General features: G+C 47.0%; 2 protein-coding genes across 2 annotated transcripts; both read right to left on the reverse strand.

Moving 5' to 3' along the window:
- Positions 1 to 98: 98 nt before the first annotated feature.
- Positions 99 to 5,912, reverse strand: Cfb (complement factor B). The gene is made up of 18 exons (XM_026415335.2): positions 5,724 to 5,912; positions 5,405 to 5,635; positions 4,851 to 5,036; positions 4,570 to 4,743; positions 4,239 to 4,340; positions 4,010 to 4,146; positions 3,574 to 3,712; positions 3,137 to 3,268; positions 2,761 to 2,862; positions 2,548 to 2,685; positions 1,913 to 2,010; positions 1,675 to 1,792; positions 1,361 to 1,514; positions 1,175 to 1,251; positions 902 to 1,002; positions 682 to 814; positions 562 to 611; positions 99 to 266 (listed from the first exon to the last, which is right to left on the reverse strand). Exons 1-18 carry the CDS (start codon positions 5,785 to 5,787, stop codon positions 111 to 113), a joined length of 2,292 nt encoding a protein of 763 aa, XP_026271120.2. The 5' UTR covers positions 5,788 to 5,912; the 3' UTR covers positions 99 to 110.
- Positions 5,913 to 6,312: 400 nt separating this feature from the next.
- Positions 6,313 to 20,077, reverse strand: C2 (complement C2). Its single transcript, XM_026415390.2, has 18 exons — positions 19,966 to 20,077; positions 19,598 to 19,813; positions 18,543 to 18,728; positions 16,801 to 16,974; positions 16,606 to 16,704; positions 16,304 to 16,437; positions 14,224 to 14,362; positions 13,522 to 13,662; positions 11,851 to 11,940; positions 8,550 to 8,690; positions 8,330 to 8,424; positions 8,124 to 8,235; positions 7,841 to 8,006; positions 7,663 to 7,739; positions 7,427 to 7,518; positions 7,107 to 7,233; positions 6,933 to 6,982; positions 6,313 to 6,772 (listed from the first exon to the last, which is right to left on the reverse strand). The coding sequence occupies exons 1-18, from the start codon at positions 20,060 to 20,062 to the stop codon at positions 6,596 to 6,598; spliced, it is 2,313 nt and encodes a 770-aa protein (XP_026271175.2). The 5' UTR covers positions 20,063 to 20,077; the 3' UTR covers positions 6,313 to 6,595.
- Positions 20,078 to 22,485: the final 2,408 nt, after the last annotated feature.

The following is a 22,485-nucleotide window of genomic DNA, read 5'->3' on the forward strand; positions in this document are numbered from 1 at the left end:
AACATCGTCAGTACACATCCCCCGCTCCTTTACCCCACAAGGATCTGGAACACAGTTATTATTGCAGCTGTTTTAATTTGATCCCATGCCCCTTTCCAGCAGGAAAACCCTCATAGAAAACCCAGATCCTCATCTTTGAGTTTCTCCTTGAGCCAGGGCAGCACTTGGAAGAGATTGACGTGAAAGTCCCGGGCGTGAGCAGGTACCTGCTGTTGCAGTCTGTGGTCTTTGCAGACATCCACTACTCCCCAGCTGATCACACCAACCTGCAGAGGTGAGGGAATGCTATGGATCATTTTGTAGAGTTTCATCCTAATGTCAGGAAGCATGGTTATCCCGAGTGCATCTTAGCTGATCCAAGGGAATGAGACTAGATATCCAGCTCAATCCTGTTCTTGCCTTGCAGGCCAGACACATAACACTAAAGTGATCTGTTCAGAGACTAACTCTAAGGTTAGGCGGGCTCTGTCCTGTTACCAGCTACGTTCAGTGAGCTTTCCTGCTTTGGGGTCCATGCTGACCATTTAGCATCTCCCCACAGATAGGAAAGGGAATACTCACTTGAATGAAGCGACTTTTCTTGTGAATAATCAGAGGACCACCAGAGTCACCTGTAGGAGAGAAGCTTTAGGGAAAGGACTATTGGGCCTCAGGAACTTATAAGAACCAGACTCCTCTCACCTTTGCAAGTATTGGGATCAGCATAGGGATATACCCCTCCAGTGCAGAGGAACCTAGGGGTGACAACTTCTGAGATATCCTTGACTTTATCATAGCCTGGAGCATATTGAGCATCTCTCTCACAGCTGGCTTTCTAAAGGGGAGCATGGGGGAGAAAGGGATGATGAACAAAACCGACTTAAGTCAGGCCTAGAGGACCTTAGGATTCCCCATTCCTCACCTTATCCCCATTCTTGATGTAAACCTCCTTTCGAGTCAGCTTTTTCTCTTCCTCAGAAACAAACATTGCTTTGACATCCTTGACAGGGAGCAGCTCTTCCTCTGAACAGGTGGACAGACTGGGTTACTCCAGTTCTCCCCTCCCACCCCATTGCTTCTGTCTTAACAGATGTCCTTCAAGCCCTTCCTGAGCTAGGCATCATTTGCTCCTGCTACACCTCCCCCTCGCATCTCCTGGAGTCTTATCTTTGTCCCATCCCAGAATATGCCTTACTGTGTTGCTTGCAAGTGGCTGTCTGAGGGAGTCGCAAAGCTCGAGTTGTTCCCTCGGTGCAGGGCAGACAAATGGGCCTGTTACAGAGGTGAGGAAAGTCAGGAGCAGCAAATGGCCTGCCCTGCACCCCTGTCCTCCAGCCCACCTTCCCCAGCCTCCTTTCCTCAGGGACCCAGATTCTCTCACCTAAGAGTCTCGCTGTACTTCAGTTTATTCTTGAGCTTGATCAAGGCAACGTCATAGTCATAAAATTCAGAAATTCCTTTTTCCTTTTTCCCATTGATGTTGTAGTTGGGGTGAAATAGGACTTCTTCTATCTCCAGGTCCTGCCTCTTCCCTCCTGATGGGGGAAGAGAGGGCAGCCTCCTGACTCTGACCCAGTGTCACCCTGACTTCTGATTTTCCCTACCCCCAACTTTTTAGAGGGAAGGGCAGAGTTCAGGGTGGCAAGGAAGTGGGAGGTATGGCCGGAGCTCAGGGCCCATCTGCTGCATCCTTACCCACGCTGACCTTGATTGAGTGTTTTTGGTCATCCACAATGAAACAGTGTGCCGCTGTCAGCACAAAGTACTCAGACACCACAGCCCCCATACAGTTCTCATGTCCCTTCAAAGGGCGCTGGGAACAGAACAGTGAAGGGGGAAAAGCCAGTCTGATGTGCATATTTTGTTCTTCCTCTGCCCTCTTTGCCCCTTCCACCTCCCCTCCCACAAGTACCTACTAGGATATAGTACTTACAGTGACTGAGATCTTGGCATGCCATGGTTGCTTGTGGTAATCAGTACCTTTCCTGTGTTCCCAAACCATGCCGCAGAGCCCCAGAGTCTGGGTTTCATCTAGTCGAAAGGAAAGTGTGCTGAAAGCTAGAGACCCTTCATCCCCAAGTGGCAGCAGCCATTTCAGAAGGAATCCCCACCCCCCACCCCGCATGTCTGTGGGGAACAGAAGCCCACATAGAGAAAAAGGCTGAGAGCATTTGTTATGTTAGGAAACAAGAAAACACTGGGGTAGTGAAAGGCCTTGGGACCAAATCAGGGACCTGCTGTTTTCAGACCCACTTTTGTTGCTAGCTTTCTTTCCCTTAGTATCAATTACCACATTTGTAAAATGAAGTAGAAAGTCCTGATGTTGCTGTAATTCTAAGATCAGGAAGTGGACAGTGGCAGGAAACAAGAATAGTGACATAGAGGAATGAGAAAAGGTTTCCAAGGTCTGGGAAGTATCAGTTGTAGAATGCGTGTCTAGCATGTGTGAGGCCCTGGATTCTATCCCCAGAAAGGAAGGGAGGGAGGGAGGAGGAGGTAGAGGGAAATGAGCAATTTGATGAGATCTGAGTTTCCTAATATTCGTCTTATGCTTTTGTATGTTCTTACCAATCATTTGGTAGAAAACGTCCTCCAGATTTTCCATGTCCTTGACTTTGAACACATGCCGCTCATTGTCCTTCTTGGAAGCCAAAGCATTGATGTTCACTTCGTCCACCAGAGGCCCGACCCCAAACACATATACATCTAAGGAAGGAAAAGGCAGAGTAAGGGTCCAGGCCCTGAGAAAGCATGATGCTAGGTCTTTGGCAGGTCACTCACCCAAATAATCCTCCCTTGGGTTTTTGCGATCCCTGCCAATGTCCAGCAAGTCCCGGATCTCACCAATAATAGTGACTGGATCCCCACCCATGTTGTATAAGCCTGCAGAGAAGACAAGGACCATGTGGGCAGGAGAGGAAAAGAATCAAAGAACATTAATTGGGGAAGGCAGTGACAACACACATGGCTGAGTAGCAGGTTGGAGATGGGATGGAGGTGACAGATCATAGAAGGCCTTGGGGAGAAGGATCCCACCTTTAAAAGGGTCATTGGAAAACTCAACAGCCAGCTATGAGCAGTGTTCAGGACCCCAACTCAAGTGTTACATGTAGATTTGAGGGTGGGGAGTCTGGGTAGGAAAAAGGTCCCTTCTGACCATCAGTCATCAGGATGATGACGTGGCGGGTACGGTTCCAGCCTTCAGGGGGGACATCTCCTGCCCAGTTCATCATGTTGTACACTGCCTGGAGGGCCCTCTTGGTATTAGTCCCTGTCTTCAATTTGTGGTCTGTAGAAAGGGAAAAGGTCATCACCTCACCTGGTCTTCCAAGCCATCCTTGAGCCTATCACAACTGAGATCCCACATCCTTCATCTTGGTGGATTGTCATCCCTTTGACTACAAAATTGCCCTATCAGCACCCAATATGTCCCCACTAACCCCCATTACCCAGTAACCCTGCCATCCATCTTTAACTACAATGTATGGTACCCACCCCTGCCCCCTCTACCCCTTCCCCCACAATATCTCTGAGGCTTCTGACTTCTCTGACCCCCCCAGTTAACCTGAGAGCTTCCCTTTCTTAACCTCTGACCTTCGTAACTGATTTGGTTGAGTTTCTCTGTGACCCAGTCTGCATCGCTGCTCTTTTGATCAGATACTCTGATCACAACTTTGGGTTCTGTGGCATATGTCACTAGAGCATATCTTGGCCTCACCCCATAACTTGCTATCTGTGAGTGAGAAGAGTAAGAGATCATGGCATTGAAAGTACAATATTATAGTTAGAAAAATTCAGCACCTTTTTTAGGACAGAAAGACCACAGTAAGAAGCTCAGGCTGAAGTTCATGGAGGAGGCTGTGTCAAGCATTAAATTACCACTTCACCTTAAAAGGAAAGGACAGAATAAGACCTGGAGATTTTACTGGGATGCTGTGGTTCAGAGAGACAGGGAGCACAAAGGAACTTAGTCCTGGAAGGGCAGCAAGGTCCAGTCAGGATCCCCACATTCAAGGGGAAGGGATTCCACCTTCTCAATTAAGTTGGCGAGACACCTCTTAGCCCCTGTGAAGTTGCCGGTCCCAATGCTGTCAGATCCATCCAGCACCAGGTAGATGTTCATGGAGCCTGAGGGATCCAGGACAATCTTCCGCTTCTGTTGTTCCCCTGGATGCCAGCAGAGAGACTCAGGTTTCAGGATGCATGTTTCTCCTGCAACTCCCCCAATTCCCTGCTCTTCCTCCCAACTCTGCTCAAACCTGGGCTGTGCCCGTCCTCAGCATCAACTCCTTCTATGGTCTCTGTCAGGGAAGACAAGAAGGCTTCGGCCACCTCTTGAGGGGTGTCATACATGAAGGTGTCTGGGAAAGGTCAGAACTCAGGTCAAATAGCTGAAGGGTCAAGGACAGTGACCAGAAAGACAGGATGATGTGTTTCTAGGATGGGAAGGGCTTGGAAGTAAGAAAGCTCTACAGAGTTTGGAAGAAGTTAGGAGAAGCTGGGTTGAAGAGAGAAGGAGACAGTGCCTTGCTGTGGGAACATTAGGACTGGAGAGTAGGATCTGACCTGGGAGCCCAAGTCAAGACTCACCTTGGCAGGAAGGCTCTGTCCCACTCCAAGATCCACCTTCCTGGCATTTTCGCTGTTGGGAGCCACGCAGGGTAAGCCCCCGGCTACAGTGGTAAGTGACTGTGTCTTCAAGGCGGTACTGGCTTCCCACCTTCCTTGTGCCAATGGGAATGCCCGGGTTTGGGCAGTACCCCGCTGCAGAGGCCGAGAGGGCAGGTCAGAGAACAGTTGTGATGCCTGTTCCTTGGGGATGGATGTGTAAGGGAGAGAGTGTGGTCGACAGGAGCAGGCAGGCTTCTCACCTCCATCATCGCAGATTGCTGTTTGCCCATCCCACCGGCCATTTACTTGGCAGGTGCGATTGGCAGAGCCCCGGAGAATGTATCCATGGTAGCATTGGAAAGAGATCTCATCGCTCACATTGTAATAAGAAGACCTGGGCCAGTAGTACCCATTCTCAAATTCCTGAGGTCTTGGGCAGTAAATCGCTTTGGGGAGGAGGACAAGTAAAAGTCATCAAGATAGAAGGGCTATCTTCAGGGTATCCCTCTTGCTCTCAGAGACCTTGTCACTGAGAAACAGCAAGTCCCTGGTCTGCTGATCTGCTCCCAATTCCTGAGCATTCTCTTCACTGCCACAGCTGCCAGATACAGGGCAACTGTTTAGTGAAGGTGAGCCCCCCTGCCTCCCAGATTTTTACCTGCACCCCTAGGGCTGCCCCTTACCCTGTTTAGCCAAACCTGTTGGGCTGCTGGCCTCAACACAGCTCTAATCTCACCCAAGGCGTGCTGACCTTGGCTACCACCTGCCCCATCATCCCCTGTCTCAGCACATCCCTGTTCTCACCGCCTCTAACCTCTGCACTCTGCTTTCTTGACAATCTTTTGGTCTTGAGTCTTTAGGGAACTCCAGGACCCTGTGGATCTGCAGGTGCGTGTCTGGACAGGATATGGGTAGAAGCCAGAGGGACATATGTACTCCAGGGTCTTGCCCTCTTGGAGAAGTTGGAAGGAGCCACCTTTGATCTCTACCCCCTCCAGAGAGCAGGAGCCTTGGGGCTGGGCCAGCAATGGAATTGTGTTCACACCTGAAAAGAAATACTGGTGAAGCTTGGCCCTACAAAGTCAAGGAAGAATGCTGGGGGCAGCAGGAGGGTGGGGGTGACCCTTTCTTACCTCCGGGCAAGAGGCCCAAGACCAAAGATACCAGACAGAGGTGGGGGCTGAGATGGCACCCCATGGTGATAGAAGGCAGGAGAGAAGTGGGCGAGCTGGGGTCAGGAGGGCTTCTCCAGGTTCCTTCTGTGTGCCTGCTTGGCTCAGTGTCCAAGCTGAAACTCTAGACCTAAGTCTAGTGGCACTCCCTTCCCCACCAACCCCCAGCCTTTTATGCAATCTGTTCTGGCACCTGCAGCTTGTCCAGCCTTCCCTATACACATCACTTTCCGGGAATGTTCAAGCAGGAGGACCCCACTGAGCTGCCAATTGAAGAAATAGAAACTACACAAGCCCCACCCTTTGCTGCCCAAGGTCTGGGACTCTCCCCTTTGACACTTCATATCAGCTTCCAGGTTCTCCCCAACAATCCCAGACCACCCTAGCTAGAGACCAGAAATAGTCCCCCAGCTGGTTTCCCTGTTGACTGTGTTATAGGGCAGAGTCCAGCTGCTGTTTGTCCAGCAGGGTCTCTGACCTTCCTGGAATCATTCTGCCCTCCCCATCCCCCAGGCAGAGGTACAGACAGATGTGGAAATCATCAATTTTTATTAATTTCATAACTGGGAAATTTCATGTGAAAGTGAAAGGAATACGTTATGTTTACCAGGGTGAGGGATTTGAGCAGGAGCAGGAGGGGAGGATGCAGCTGGCAGACACACTGGCCAGCACCCCGGGGGGACCTTCCTGCTTGTGCATGCTGTGTCTGGGCTCCTGAATTCACACAGCTAGAATTGAGGATGGGCCACAGGGTCTGAGGGTAGGTGTTCAGGGGTAGGAGATAGGAGAGAAGGCAGATCCTGGCAAGATAGCCAAGGGATTGGTGGCCATGATTAGAGGGGCAAGAAATTCAGAACACCCTCCAGATGCTGCCTCAGCCAGGGTTGTAGGCGGAAGAGGTTAATGTGGAAGTCTCGGGGTGGTGGGGCACCATGGGGAGGCTTTTTGCGGGAGTTTTTGTTGGTAGCACCAAAACAGGGGTTGTAGAGACCCCAGCTCACCAGGCCCACCTGAAAGAAAGGAAAATGAAGTAGAAAGATGCCACAGCCCCAGCTCTGAGCCCTGACTCCCATGGTTCCTTCAGAGACCTCCCTCACCACCACCATCACCACCCCTGCCCCAGCTAGGCTGAGTTCCTGTAGACAGCCTTGTGAGCTTCCCTGTACCCACCTGGAAAAACCTGAACCTCCGCTCAAGGAAAACTGCTCCCCCAGATTCTCCTGCCAGCAAGATGAACAAGAGACAGTGTGTCATCCAGGGCAGGTGCTGGCATCCTAGCATGCATGCTGGCCACAGGAACACTGTGGCCCTTCCTTGGGAAATCCAGACATGGGGGGTGCTCACCTTTACAGGGATTGTCATCCTCCTGGGTCCCACTGCATAGAAACTGATCTGTCACCACCTCACTGACATCCGTCAAGTTGGGGAACTTTTTTTTGTCTTGGGAGACTACCTTGATACAGTCTGACCTCTGCAGTAGAGGTGGAACAGGAAGGAAGAATGAAATGAGTGGCCTAGGGACACTTGGCAAAACACTAAGCCTGGGAGGAGGGGTGACTTAAGTGAGGTGGAAAAAGCAGCCGGAGCTAGAGGAGGAAGAGCACCATTCTGTGATCTGGCTTGAGTGGGACCCCAGAACCCCCCCCCCCACCTAAGACCCTCACCTCTTCCCCTGTCTTGAGGTTAATGTTCAGTTTGCTCCCATTCAAGGCCACAAAATGAGCAGGGATGCTCTGTTGGTTCAGAAGTTCTGTCTCTGCCATCAAAGAGAAGAGGGTGTTGATTGTAGGTCCCTTTACCCACCAGTCAGACTTCTGGCTTGGAGACAGAAGTCTAGTCCCTGTTGGCACCCCCAGGCTCTGGCCCCAGCTCTTTACAAACTCTAAACCTCAGCACTCACCGTGGTCCTGACAGGTACTGTGTTGGGGTCTCCGCAGAGCCATGTTGGCCTCCACTGTGCAGGGAATGCAGATGGGCCTGGAGAGAAGGGTGAGTGTCACACAGCCCATCCTCAGTATCCTGGGGCTCCCCAGAGCACTCTCCCCTGCAGGGCATCCTCCTGTCCTAGGATCAAGCACCTGGCATGGGTGGACATTTTCACTTTCTGGGCCAACTTCAGCAAGGCTATGTCATCACCATAGAACTCCTGTATCCCCTGGTCCTTCTTTGCGTAGACATCAAATCCCGGGGAGATCTCGACTTTCTCAATAAGGAATTCTTTGCCCCACTGGGAGTTGGGATCCCCTGGGAATGATACGGTAGATGAGGCTGAATCAGGGCTCCTGAAGGGGCCAGAGGCTGGGGACGGGTAACCAGCGCTCTGGCCTTGGGGTCAGGAACTTGGTGAAGCCCCTGCCTTACCCACGTTGACCCTCCACAGGGAGCGGTCCTTAGCATTGTGGAAGCAGTGAGCTGCTGTCAGAACCCACTGGTCAGAGACAAGAGCCCCCCGACAGGCCTCGTTGTTCTTGGGCTGCAGGGAATAAGTGATATTCAGAAACTGCAGTGTCTCTGGCCTATAGCTGCTTTCACCTCTGGGATCCAAGCCCACCCCTCTTTCCTGGTACCTTAATAGTGACATGCCAAGGTGTCCTTTCCTGGTCGGAGGCATTAGCTGACATGTTCCCCACCCCACAGATGGTGTCTGTGAACTTGGAGACATCTGTGAGTGTGAGGATCAGGTTGAGAAGGAGGCAAGGGAGGGGTATTGTGCCCAGGTTCCCAATATGGGCCCCCCACTGTCTCCCCACCATTCTCCCCAACACCAGGAAGACAAAACTCACTCACCCAGCATGTGTTCAAAAGCCTGGTGCAGAGCCTGTGAGTCCTGAAGAATGAAGGCATGCCGCTCACCGTCCTTTTTGGACCCCAGCTCATTCAATTCTTTCCAGTCCACATCCAGCTTGCCCACCCCGATGGCATAGATGTCTGATGGGGAGGAGGGAAGTCACCAATCCTGTGGCTGAGGGGCTATCCCGTGAGAGAGAATGCTGGAATCTGAACTACTATGGCAACAAAGATCTACATGAGCTGTATCCAAGCCTCCCTCACCCCTGCCACCTCTCTGTTTCCTAGCACTCCCTGCCCCTCACTCTTCCAGCACAGCCTTCTTGAAGTTTCTTAAAAAAAAAAAAAAAAAGCTTTCTGGCTGTAGTTGGACACAATATCTTTATTTTACTTATTTTATGTGGTGTTGAGGATCAAACCCAGTGCCTTGCAGAAGCATGGGTGGACATTTTCACTTTCTGGGCCAACATCAGCAAGACTATCATCACCATAGAACTCCCAGATCCCCTGGTTCTTCTTTGCCACTAAACCACAACCCCAACCCTTGAAGTTTCTTAAATCTGCAGACGCTCTCTCACCTTCAACCCTCTGCACCAGCTTCACCTCATCTGGGTCATTCTCCCCAGATGTTCTCACGGTTCACTTTCACACCTGTTTAAGTCTTAGCACAAATGTACCTTCAATGTCTAAAACTTCAATGCCCCAGGCCCTCCCATTCCCTCTCTGCCTCATTCATATCATGTCATGAGTTACCTACAAGCTGCATGCTATATGGATTCCTTATTTATCCTGAGTATCACCTAATGTGGGTAGAATCATGTTCTCCAAAGGATATATTCAAGTCTTAACCCTCAGGACCCATGGATGGGGTCTTAATTGGAAACAGGGTCTTATTATTTTTTCTTTTTCTTGGTACTGTTACATCCTCAGTAATTCTTTTTCTTCCTTTCTTTCTTTTTTCTTTTATTTTCTTTCTTTATTTTTTTTTTTTGAGTGTAAAGAGTAGAATTTATTCAAGTAAGAAGAGAAAGCTCTCACAGGCCAAGAGTGGACCTGATAGAGGTGGTCCAGAAAAATGGTCTTTACAGAATTAATCAAGTTAAGATGAGATCATACTAGATTAAAGTGGGTCATAATCTAAAGGCAAGGACTGTCAGTGTAGCTAAGTGGTAGGGCATCTGCTTAGCATGTATGAGGCCCTGCGTTCAATCCTGAGCAATGCAAAAAAAAAATGTTTAATAAATAAAAATAATAAGGAACTTTGGAAACACACAGATAGCAGGACACCATGTAATGATACAGAGATTACACAGGAAAGAAGGCTAAGTAAGGACAGAAGTAAAGATTGGGTTATGCTGCTACAAGCCAAGGAATGCCTGGGGCTGCCAGAAACTAGAAGAGGCATGTAAGGATTCTTCCCTACAGCCTTTAAAGGGAGGCTGGCCCTTGCCACACTGTGATTTCAGACTTCTGACCTCCAGAACTGTGGAAGAATAAATTTGTGTTTCAAGCCACCCAAGTTTGGGGCAGTTTGTTACAGCAGCCCTAGGAAACTAATATACGTTGTCCTCTCTGGAATGGCGGTCCTGTGCAAGCAGGCATTTTTGTCTGTCGAGCACCCAGGATGGTGCCTGGCTCAGGAGAGTTTCTCAGTAAAGACTTTAAAATGAATGACTGAATGAAAGAGACTCATAAACATAGCACAGAGACAGAGCTTCAGATATAGTCTTCCTCTGGAAAAGTAGGCTGTAGGAGAAGGGCCTAAAGCCATCTCTTCACACTGGAGGCCCTGAACCCACACAGCTGCCAGTTCTGGCCTAGGAGTAGGGATCCCTGGAAGAACCACCCTGTGGTGGCCCTCAGAGTCCATCTGCTTCCACTCTTTGCACCCTTTTGGTGTAAAAGGATCAAGGAGCTCAGGAAGACAGAGGGAAATCTCAGAAGCAATCAGCAATGCCCAGGACAGAAGCATAGCAGAGCCACAAAATGATTTCTTCAGCTCTATTCCTTCAGTTTCCTGCTTCCATTTGTTTGTTTGCTTGCTTTCACAGTGCTGAGGATGGAACCCAGGGTCTTTGCTGTTGCCAAACAAATGTTCTACCACTGAGCTATATCCCCACTCATTTTTGTTTTTGTTGTTGTTGTTTTTGTTTTGTTTTGTTTTTTAAATCACAGTACATGTCAACTTGGACTAGTCACATTTTTTTAAATATATTTTTTTTAGTTGTAGATGGACACAATGCCTTTATTTTATCTATTTATTTTTATGTGGCGCTGAGGATCAAACCCAATGCCTCACATGTGCCAACTGAGCCACAATCCCAGCGCCCCAACCCCGTTTTTTATTTTTGTATTTTGAGACAGGGTCTTATTAAATTTTCCAGGCTGGCCTCCAACTTTCTAGTCTCCTGCCTCAACCTCCCAAGTAGCATGTGCCACTGCACACAGCTATTAAGGTGTTTTTTGAGCATCTGACTCTGGTTCAGAGGCTAAAGAGGAAGGAAATGAATTTGGAGTTTTAAAACTGGGCCAGTTTTAAGCCAAGTATGATAGCACGTGCCTGTAATCCCTCCTTGGAAGGCTGAGGCAGGAGGATCACAAGTTCAAAGCCAGACTCAGCAATTTAGTGAGGCCCTAAGCAACTTAGTGAGAGCCTGTCCCTAAATAAAATATAAAAAGAGCTGGGGAAGTGGCTCAGTGGATAAGAACCCCAGTACAAAAAAAAAAAAAAAAAAAAAAAAAACAGCTGCCCTCTCTGAGTGTCTCTCTCCAAAATCTTTTTCAGGTCAAGGGTCAGTACAATTTGTGTTTACTCTGAACCTGAGAAACTTTTCCTTCATAGACTGCAATTGCTAAACCTTGGTTAGCTGTCTATATTGCTAAAAGAGAAACAGCAGGGAGAGTCTAGAGGAATCCAGGATCCTTCTTCCTGGAAAGTTTCCTGAAACTTGAGACAATGGTGGTGACCACACCAATGATGACAATGGCAGTTCTCTATGCTAGGCAAAATTTGCCTGAGCGTCTTCTCTTGGCCTATGAGGGAGGTCCTAGTACTGCTCCCCTTTTACAGATGAAGAAACTGCCCACAATCCCAGGCCACCAAAAGTGAAACCAAGGTGGGGACCAGGGGCATATCACCTCCCCTCTTCCATGTGATACTCAGCTACCCTCAAACAAAACAACAGAGAGAAAACTGTGTGGCTCTGGGCCAGAGCCAAGACCCACTGGAACTCTGGCTGAGGATCCCATACTGTCCACAGGGCAGCACAGATTGGGTGGGTGGGTGAAGGCAGAGGCTTACCTAGATAGTCATTCCTGTTCTGTTTGATATCCACAATCTCTTTGATGTTGTCAATTGCTGGCTTGGGAGAACCACCCATGTTGGACTTTCCTAGAACAGAGAAGGGAAAGAATTGTCCATCTGCGTGGGTTTCTGAATCCTCTGGAGCCCCAGAAGCATGAAGAAGCATTCAGCCTGGAAACCTTAACAAAGCCATTTCAAAATATTTTGTTTCCTGAAATTGTCTACATTTAGGCACTGGGCCAGGAGCTTCATATACTCTTTCTCATTTAATTCTCATGAAACCCCAGGAAGTATGGATATCCTTATTTCATAGATGAGAAAACCAAGTCCTGGAGGGGCTATGTAATTTGGACAAAATCAAGATGTAAATGACAGGGCTGGGATTGTGGCTCAGTGGTAGACAACCTGCCTTGCACGGGTGAGGCACTGGGTTTGATCCTCAGCACCACATAAAAGTAAATAAATAAAATAAAAATAAAGGTATTGTGTCCTACAACTATAATATATATATATATATATATTATATATATTCTAGGTTCAATACCCAGCAGCAGCAACAACAATTTAATAAAGTATTTTATTTAATTTAATAAAGTAATTTAATAAAGTATATATATACTTTATTAAATTACTTTATTTTAATAAAGTATATATATATACATTTAATAAAGTTGTATATATATATACAATTTAATATTTTAATAAAGTATATATATACAATTTATATATATGCACAAATGGCAGAGGCCAGATCCAATACAGACAGCTCCTCGTGTTCGTGTTCAAGAACCACATCTCCACCATCAAGCACCAGGTTACCTCCAGGTGGTAACATGAACTGACATGTTCTAATCATAGAATGCTTTTATACATACTACTCAAGTTTCTGTCCAAAAAAAATTATGTAAGGAAAGGAGAGTAGTTATCATTATCCTCATTGTTGTTACAATCATCATCAATAACACTATTTCGGGGCTGGGGTTGTGGCTCAACGGTAGAGCGCTCACCTAGCATGCACGAGGCCCTGGGTTTGAACCTCAACACCACATAAAAATAAATAAACAAAATAAACGTGTACAACTAAATTAAAAAAATATTTTAAAAAATAACACTATTTCTATCTTATAGATAAGAAACTGAGGCTCATTATAGTTTCAGCAGCACATATAGTAAAATCAGAATGAAGCCAGGCATGGTGGCACATGCCTGTAACCCCAGCAGCTCAGGAGGTGGAGGTAAGAGGATCACAAGTTTGAGGCCAGCCTCAGAAATTTAGCAAGACTCTAAGCAACTTAGAAAGACCCTGTCTCAAAATAAAAAATTAGAATGTCTGGGGATGTGGCTCAGTGGTTAAGCACCCCTGGCTTCAAACCCTGGTACCAGAAAGAAAAAAAAAAAATCAGGATGATAACAAAGATTATCATGACCCCTGAACAAGGATTGCATGAAAATTCACAAAACATTACATTGGTTCAACTGCATTGTGGTTCAACTTGTCCCCTCAAAACACTTTTACCATGGAAAGTATTAAAAAAAAAAAAAAAAGGAAAGGAAAGAAACTGAGGTCTGAAGTGGCCAAGGGGGGAACAGAATGCAAAAGGTCTTCTGACCCTACATTGATGCCCCTTTCACTATTCCAGAACCCCTCACAAAGATGGCAGTACCCACCATCTGTCAGAATGATGATAGCGTGTCTGATTTCCTTCCAGGCCGATGTTACTATGCCAAGGCGTTGCATTTGGTTATTCATCATGATGTAGACACTATTTAGAGCTTCATAGATATTGGTCCCAGTTCCATTCTCATGATCTGGAACATGCCAAAACGAAAGACTGTCTTAGAAACTTCCCACCTCCACCTGGGAGTGAGGAATCACTCTTTCACAACCTCTGGAAACGTAAGTTATCAATAGGCTTTGATAAACTCAGACCTTTAATGATTTGACTTCGTTGCCTGTTCAAATGTTCAGTCTTTCTACCTAGAATGCTCACTGCATCCAAGACCACTGTAAGGTTCCAAGATTCAGGGATGGAGTTTCCAAAGAACTTGGATTGTTTGATCATTTTTCTTTACACAGCGTGCGGGTGGATAATGATGGGAGACTACCGTGCTGAGCTATGAAATTCAACCACACAGCATGGCCCTCTAGAAGGAGTTGAAAACCAATATCTGCACCATTCGTTTAGATTAACAGCACTTCAGGGTAAGCCATGAGCCAGGGCAAGCTGGGACTCCTCCACCGTGACCCTGGACTTGGAAGATACCTCAGAGCCTTAGGACTCCAGGGCCCCAAGAGACCTCACTCTCCAGACTCTACCTACAGGTACTGACCTCTCCTCTCTGGCAGCCCTCATTTGATGACAGCCATACCTTTATAGTTGGCATTTTGCAGACTGTAGAGCACTTCAGTCACATCCCTGGATTTGTCACTCAGGATAGACATGATGGTTTTGGGCCGTGAGGCAAATGTGATGATGGCAACGCTGACATTGACCTCAAAGCTGAAGAGCTGAGGAGGGCAGGTGAGTGGAGGAATGAGAAGTCCGGAAACCAAAGGGGACATAGTAAGAGAATAAGTAAGAGGCCCTTGCAGAGGCAGAGAACCCGCACCGAGACTGACAGGTGCAAGCAACTGCAGCTAGGAAGAAGCCAGGAAAACAAGCATCTATTCTCTTTAACATACTTGCTCCTCATCTCATCCTCACATCAAATCAGTGAGGGACCTGATGCTCCCTATTTCATAGATTAGGAAACGGAGGCTTATTACCTCATCCTGGATCACACCGCTAGCAAGAGGTGGCATTAGGATTTGAGTCTGGCCAGGCATAGTGGTGCCCACCTGTAATCCCAATGACTCAGGAGGCTGAGGCAGGAGGATCACAAGTTTGAAGTCAGTCTCAACAATTTAGCAAGACCCTCAGCAACTTAGTAAGACCCTGTTTCAAAATAAAAAATAAAAAGGACTGGGGATATATCCCCAGGGTTCAATCCCCAATACTAAAATATATATATATTCCATTAAAAAAATAAAGGATTTGGCTTTATTAGTCATTAGGAAATGACTCTGAGGTCATTTCTCTAACTGGTATATTTTATCACCTCACCATTTAATTATATACTCTAAGTCCTAAGAGAAACTCTACAGAAGACATTAAGAAACCCTCTTTAAAAAATGGCTGGGGTGTGCAGGTAAGTGTGCTTAGCCCTAGATTCAATCCCCAGCAGCAGCAACAACAATTTAATAAAGTCAAAAATGTAGCTGAGGGCTGGGGTTGTGGTTTAGTGGTAGAGCACTTGCCTCACATGTGTAGGGCACTGTATTTGATCCTCAGCACCACATAAAAGCAAATAAGTAAAATAAAGGTATTGTGTCCATCTACAACTAAAAAAAATAGATAATAAAAAAATGTAGCTGAAAGCGAAAAACCACCTATTTACACCAATTACTGTGAAAAGCATAATACAAAAGAAAGGGCTGGCAAGGAACCAAAGAACTGAAGCCAGTGGCATCCGAACTCTTCTGGTGATGCTTCCTGTCAGCAAAAACATTTTGGAGGCCAGGCACGGAGATGCATGCCTACAACCCCCGTGGCTCAGAAGGCTGAGGCAGGAAGACTAAGAGTTCAAAGCCAGCCTCAGAAAAAGTGAGGCACTAAGCAACTCAGTGAGTCCCAGTCTCTAAATAAAATACAAAATAGGGCTGGGGATGTGGCTCAGTGGTTGAGGGCTCCTGAGTTCAATCTCTGGTATCAAAAAAATAAATAAAATAAAAACATTTTGGACACATACCTCAATACAGGTGTATATATTTATGATTATGTGTGTGTGGGGAATCCTGGGGATTGAACCAGAGGCATTCTACCACTAAGCTACATCCCTTGTTTTGTTTTGAGAAAGAGTCTTGCTAAATTGCCCAGGCTGGCCTTGAACTCACAATCATCCTGCCTCAGCTTCTTGAGTAGCAGGATTATTGGCCATTGGGCCCATTTATAAATTATAAAGGATTGAACTATTCAAATATACACATTTTTAAAACTGCTCAAAATATTGAAGTTTTAAGAGAAAATTATTAAATATCATTAATTTAATTAAGATTATTTAACAGAGACATCAGTAATTTTCTGCCTCACCCCCATGGATTATTTTGTTACCCCTCTGTGGATACCACTGCTCTAGATAATGAATTTCTGGGGAGAAGACCTCACAGCCTTGTTCATCTTTGTTATCCCCCAGCACCCAACATGGTGCCTGACCCATAGTAGGTGCCCCAAAGGGATTTGTGGAATTTTAAAAATGATCGTGTGAATTGAATTTATGATTCCTGCACGGCATGAATATAATCTTGGAGGACATCTAGAAGGAGGTGGGCTGTGAGAGAGGCTCTGAGCACAGGAAGAAGACCGAGAGAGCCAAGAAGGACTTCTCAGCCTGTAAACTCCTGGTTCCTGACCCTGTCCACCATGAGGAAAGCACTCTTCTTGAAGATCTCAAAGTCATCTTTCGACACACTCTGAGAGGCATCCAGGAGCAGGTAGAAGTTCAGGTGACCAGAGCGCTGGATCTGGATTTTACGGCCCAGGTTCTCTGGAGAAATGTGCAAGGGGAGATTCAGATGCGCACTCCTTCCTGTGCTCTTGGTGAGAGAGTCCAGCCTCCCTGCCTCTCCTTCAGTCACTGAGTCACAGGAGGCTTCCCTCCCCGACCTGTTCCACCCAAGAACATCCCCTGCTACCCCGTCCTCAAAACACTCACCCTTCTTCTTCTGGGTGGGATTGGTGGCTCCAAGCACATGGGACAAGGAGATGGACAGGGCAGGGGCCACATCCTCAGGAAAGTCATAAGAATAGGGTTCTGTGGGAAGAAGCACCTGGAGGTCAGCCAAGGGGTGTCAGGAGTCTCAGGAGGGGCCAGGGGGGTCAGGAGTCCCAGGAGGGCATGGCTACTCACGACGGCAGATGGGCTCTGTCCCACTCCAGACCCCATTGCCCAGGCACTCCCTCTCTGATGACCCTGTCAGCACCAGATTTGAGGAGCAGCGATAGCTGACCTTGTCCCCAAGGCCAAAGCGGGAGCCCGTCCGCACTGCACCCACTGAAATGCCTGGGTTGGGGCAGTGGCCAGCTGCAAGTGAATAAAAAAGACAGAGATGAGCAAGCCACCAACCCCTCCCTCCAGGCTCCTCTAGAGACCTTCAGAGCTGCAAGGGTCCCTTGGGAGAAAACAGAACTGTGAGACCAGGGTAAGTTTAAAGAACATTAAGTAGGGTGAAGGGTTTAGAATTTGGCAGCCTCAGTTGCCAGCTGGAGCATCCTAGTTCCAACCCAGGCCTCACCTGTGTCTACCCAGAACCCCAGAGAAGATGTAGTGTGAGGACAGCTGCTTGCCCAGCATGTGTGAGGCTACTGGGTTCACTCCCCAGCACCTAGGGACATTTTTAAATAAATTAAATTTATATTTGAATAAATGGCTGTTTGGGGCCGAGCATGATGGGGCACACCTGTAATCCCAGTGGCTCTGGAGGCTAAGGCAGGAGGATCGTGAGTTCAAAGCTAGCCTCAGCAACTTAGCAAGGTTCTAAGTAACTCAGTGAGGCCCTGTCTCTAAATAAAATACAAAAAATGGGTGAGGGTGTGGCCAGTGGTTAAGTACTCCTGGATTTACTCCCTAGTACCAAAAAAAAAAAAAAAAAAAAAAGCCTATTTGGGGAAAATTCCAGGGTAGGGCAGAAGTAGGGAGCCATCAGCTGAGCCACTGGGTGTGGGTATAGTCCTGCTGCCTGGTAGGCGTTGTCTTCTGTGTTATGGAAAGCCACAGGCAGCTGTGGCTCAGAGTAATCCTGGAAGTCCTACTTCTGCCAAGCAGAGCCACTCACTATTCACAGGGGCAGTAAGAGCCATGACAAAAGTATATGTGGTGGGGGACTGGGGTTGCAGCTCAGTGGTAGAGACTTGCCTAGCATGTGTGAGATACTGGGTTCGATTCTCAGTATCACATATAAATAAATAAATAATAAATCGACAACTTAAAAAAAAAGTATATGTGGTGGGGCTGGGGTTGAGGCTCACTGGTAGAGTGCTTGCTTTGCATGCATGGGGCACTGGGTTCAATCCTCAGCACCACATAAATAAATAAAATAAAGGTATTGTGACCTACAACTAAAAAAAAAGTGTATGTGGTGTTTATCAAGTTCCAGCTATTCTAGGTGCTTAATAATATTAACTCATTTAACTCACATGGAAATCCCATGAGATCAGTACTCTTACTACTGCCATTTGATAGATGTGAAAACTGAGGCACGAAGAGGTTATATAACCTGCCCAAAGACTATTAAGATCTGGGCTTGGAATATCCTAATCTGGCTCTGAAGGCAAGGCACTTAAGCACAATACTTAATTCTCTCCAATCATGTTTTCCGGGCAATACTTCCTGGGGCCCAAATACTAAGTGTTGCCTTGAGGCATGTAGAAAAGATGGACAGAGTATGTGGAGCCATTGTGTTGGAGCTGAAGTTTAGTACCAACTTCCAAGGGCCAGGCACCCTGCAGACCAGTGATGGGTGACCTGTGGATCTCAACTTACCCAATTCCAGGAATATTCTTCGGTCTAGAACACCAGGCCCCTGTCCCCAACAGAGGTTCCCTGGGCACATCTGGCCTCCACAAACTCCCCCTCCCTGTCAGACTACTCACCCCCATTGTCACACACGGCCGTCTCTCCATCCCACATGCCATTGGGACGACAGTGCCGCACAGGTGAGCCCCGCAGTGTGAAGCCGTCCTCACATATGAAACTCAGGTTGCCACCCACAGGGTGGGACCCCAGCCGTGGAGTGTACACACCATTCTCAAAGGTAACAGGGGCTGGACAGCGAACAGCTGGAGGGAGAGAAGTGGAGGAGACAGGGGTGGATGGCTGACACCTGGGCTGGACATCAAGTGAGTGATATTCTTCTGGGAAGAATGATCAACTGGTTGTCAAAACACTGAAAGAGTTGAACATGATCAATCCCAGCAACTGGAGAGACTGAAGCAGGAGGCCAGCCTCGGTAACTTGGCAAGACCCTGACTCAAGATAAAAGATAAAAGGGGCTGGGATGTAGTTCAGTGATGGAGTGCTCCTGGGTTCAATTCCCAGTATCACTTCCCCCTCCTCTCTCTTCTCTCTTCTCTCTTTTCTCTTTTCTCTCTCTCTCTCTCTCTCTCTCTCTCTCTCTCTCTCTCTCTCTCTCTCTCTCTCTCTCTCATACACACACACACACACACACACACACACACACACACATGTTTTTTTGAGAAAGTAGGTGGACAGAGATGAAATTACTTTTTAAGATAACTGGTTGAATACTGACAATTATACACAGTACAACTTAATTGATTGATAGTTACTTCCCTGAGCCCACAGTGGGTCATGGTCACCCCGGCCCCTTTCCTGGGATTCTCAGATGTCAGGAGACCCTGGGACCATTCAGCAGCCATTCAGAATGATCACCACCACACAATCAATTGTACATAAAAAGTCATCCCTATCTTTGGTACCCCACAGTCTCCATTAAAACCTGTCCTGAATTCCTTACTGTGGATAATTGACATTTTCCAAGTATTTTGGAGGGCCCTCTGCAAGAGCCGCCTGGCCAGCCCTCTACACCGCCTAATCAGGGTCAGCCTATCCTGAGCAACTCATAAATAGAAGTTCTGGGCTGGCCCTTGGCCAGAGCATGCTGGGCAAAGCCCAGGGGGAGCCTCACGTCTGCAGACAGCCTTAGTGAGCCGGGTAGATCTTGGGGATCCTGGTGTCTGCCACCGTCCACTGCTCTTGCACAGTCGTGATGCAGGGACTGGGTAACTGCCCTGGGGGCAGGAGTAGGTAAGGAGGCTCCCAGGTGCCCAGCCATGGCTGAGGGTGAAAGTGCCACCAGAGATGTTCACATTCTGAGGACAGGAAGGAACGGTAGCTGCCAGGCCTGTGGGTGTGGGGACACACAGACAATGAGAGGGGAAAGAAGAAACGCACAGATGAGAAAAAGGGAAACAAAAGACCATCGTGGGACTGGTCTCAGCCTGGGGGGACTGGCCTTTCCTGCAGAGCCCACCATCCCCCTCCCCTGCCTCCTACCTGGGCCCAGGAGCAGCAGATAAAGGAGAGCCATCTGTGGGTCCATAGTGTCCACCCCAGGGCAAGGAGAGCCAAGCCAGAAGAGGGAAAAGGTCATCTGACTTCCCGCAAACCAAAGCTGGCTGTTTCATTTACTGACAGAAAATGAAAGCTAGGGAGTGGCAAGGGGGGTGGCCTCCTGTTAGAAAACACTAAGCAGGGGTTGGGGACTGGGTTGAGAGGCAAAATCTTTGCTTCCCTAATTCTGATATATCCATAGTCAGTAGATCACCACCACAGACTTTGCATACTGATGTCAAGTGCCATGTGCCACACACACACCCACACACACCCATACACACACATGCATGCAGGAACACAGGCATGCACACACAAATGCACAAACACACACACGTGCACTTACACACGTGTGCTCATTTGCACTTGCTCTCACATAACTAGTCTAAAGCACACAAACCCACAAACCATCCAAGATCTTGCCAAATATGTTTTTTTTTTTTTAAAGAGAGAGTGAGAGAGGAGAGAGAGATAGAGAGAGAGAGAATTTTTAATATTTATTTTTTAGTTCTCGGCGGACACAACATCTTTGTTGGTATGTGGTGCTGAGGATCGAACCCAGGCCGCACGCATGCCAGGCGAGCGCGCTACCGCTTGAGCCACATCCCCAGCCCAAGTCAAATATGTTTTTGAAGCAAAGTTTTTGTTTTCTTTTTGGGTTTGCCAAGTGCATTTTATTTCCTGGGAGCCTGGGAGAGTGTGATCTTCTTGAATATAAACTTGCAAAGGATTGAGACTGATTTTCTTAGACTTTTTTTTTTAAGTTGGAGATAGACACAATCCTTTCATTTTATTTATTTGTTTTTATGTGGTACTGAGGATGGAACCCAGAGCCTCACACATGCAAGGCAAGTGCTCTACCACTGAGCCACAACTCCAGCCCTTCTTAGACTTCTTAATAGGAAGATTCACAATCCTTTTCTTTCCTGCAATCCTTCCCAAGAGAGAATCTAGGGAGAAAAATAGAATTAGCATTTGTTTGTGGAGACAGGAAAAATGTTTAGAATATTTTTACAGAAAGCCCAGTAGAAAAAGTCCCCACTTGCAAAATAAATAAATTTGGAGTTGGTTACTTGAAGTATTAAAAGCATTTGGGGGGGCTGGGATTGTGGCTCAGCGGTAGAGCGCTCACCTAGCTCATGCGGGGCCCTGGGTTCGATCCTCAGCACCACATAAAAATAAAAAAATTTTAAAAAGGTATTGTGTCTGACTACAACTAAAAAAATAAATATTAAACAAAAAGCATTTGGGGCTTAGGATGTGCCTTTCAATCACAACCTGCACTTGTATAAAATGAAGGAAGTAAAGAAATTTTAAGGGCTGGGGATGTGGCTCAAGTGGTAGCGCGATCGCCTGGCATGAGTGCGGCCCGGGTTCGATCCTCAGCACCACATACAAACAAAGATGTTGTGTCCGCCGAAAACTAAAAAATAAATATTAAAAATTTCTCTCTCTCTCTCTCTCTCTCTCTCTCTCTCTCTCTCTCTCTCTCTCTCTCAAAAAAAAGAAATTTTAAGCCTGTGTGTTAGGCTCCCTGTCCCACAGTAGTCTCTAGTCTCTCTTTAATACTTTTTGGAATATCAAATACATATGGGATATAAATAAATAAGATCAATAAAAATGAAGATGAAATCTTTCTGAAATGATCATTCACATTTGCAAAAACTCTTTTGATTTATGAATAAATATATTCATAAGTATATTTATAATCTGACCTACAGTGGGCTGAGGGAAGTAACTATCAATCAATTAAGTTGTACTGTGTAAAATTGTCAGTATTCAACCAGTTTTGTTTTTTTTTTAAATTTTATTTATTTATTTATTTATTTTTAAAGAGAGAGTGAGAAGGAGAGAGAGAGAGAGAGAGAGAATTTTAATATTTATTTTTTAATTATCGGCGGACACAACATCTTTGTTTGTATGTGGTGTTGAGGATCGAACCCAGGCCGCACGCATGCCAGGCGAGCGCGCTACCGCTTGAGCCACATCCACAGCCCCATTTCAACCAGTTATTTAAAAAAGTAATTTCATCTCTGTCAACACACATACACAAAGTGGGACTCACAATGGACAAGACTGAGTGCAAGAAAACCATGACAGCCCAGGTGTCAAGGGTCCCCTCACACTGCTGATGTGGCAGAGCTGCTGGTGCTTCCCCCAGCCCCAGGATCTGTTCTCTCCCCTACAGTGGAAGATGATTAAGAGGACACACAGTCACCCAGCTGAAGACCATTCCCCAGCCTTCCTTGCAACCAGAGGTCAGACGACTCGGTTCTGGCCAATAGGATGTGAGTGGAGAACTGATGCTGTAACTTCCAACTTAGGCCCCTAAATTAAAGAGGAGCATGTCCTTCCATTCCCATGGGCTAGAACATAAATTTAGTAGAGAGCTGTCACCACCATGAGGATGAGGGCAATGTCCTGGGGATGGAAGGGCAAACAGAAAAGGCTGCACACACCCCC

This window comes from Urocitellus parryii, chromosome 8, assembly GCF_045843805.1.
Source record: "Urocitellus parryii isolate mUroPar1 chromosome 8, mUroPar1.hap1, whole genome shotgun sequence".
NCBI lineage: Eukaryota > Metazoa > Chordata > Mammalia > Rodentia > Sciuridae > Urocitellus > Urocitellus parryii.

Coding starts and splice junctions, on each gene's coding strand:
- Cfb (XM_026415335.2), bottom strand. CDS start 5,787: ATGGGGTGCCATCTCAGCCCCCACCTCTGTCTGGTATCTTTGGTCTTG. Junction 5,636..5,723: donor CTTGGGCCTCTTGCCCGGAG/GTAAGAAAGGGT, acceptor ATTTCTTTTCAG/GTGTGAACACAATTCCATTG. Junction 3,269..3,573: donor CAACCAAATCAGTTACGAAG/GTCAGAGGTTAA, acceptor CCCTTTCTACAG/ACCACAAATTGAAGACAGGG.
- C2 (XM_026415390.2), bottom strand. CDS start 20,062: ATGACCTTTTCCCTCTTCTGGCTTGGCTCTCCTTGCCCTGGGGTGGAC. Junction 16,705..16,800: donor GACAGAGCCCATCTGCCGTC/GTGAGTAGCCAT, acceptor TTCTTCCCACAG/AACCCTATTCTTATGACTTT. Junction 8,007..8,123: donor CCTGTGGAGGGTCAACGTGG/GTAAGGCAGGGG, acceptor TATCATTCCCAG/GGGATCCCAACTCCCAGTGG.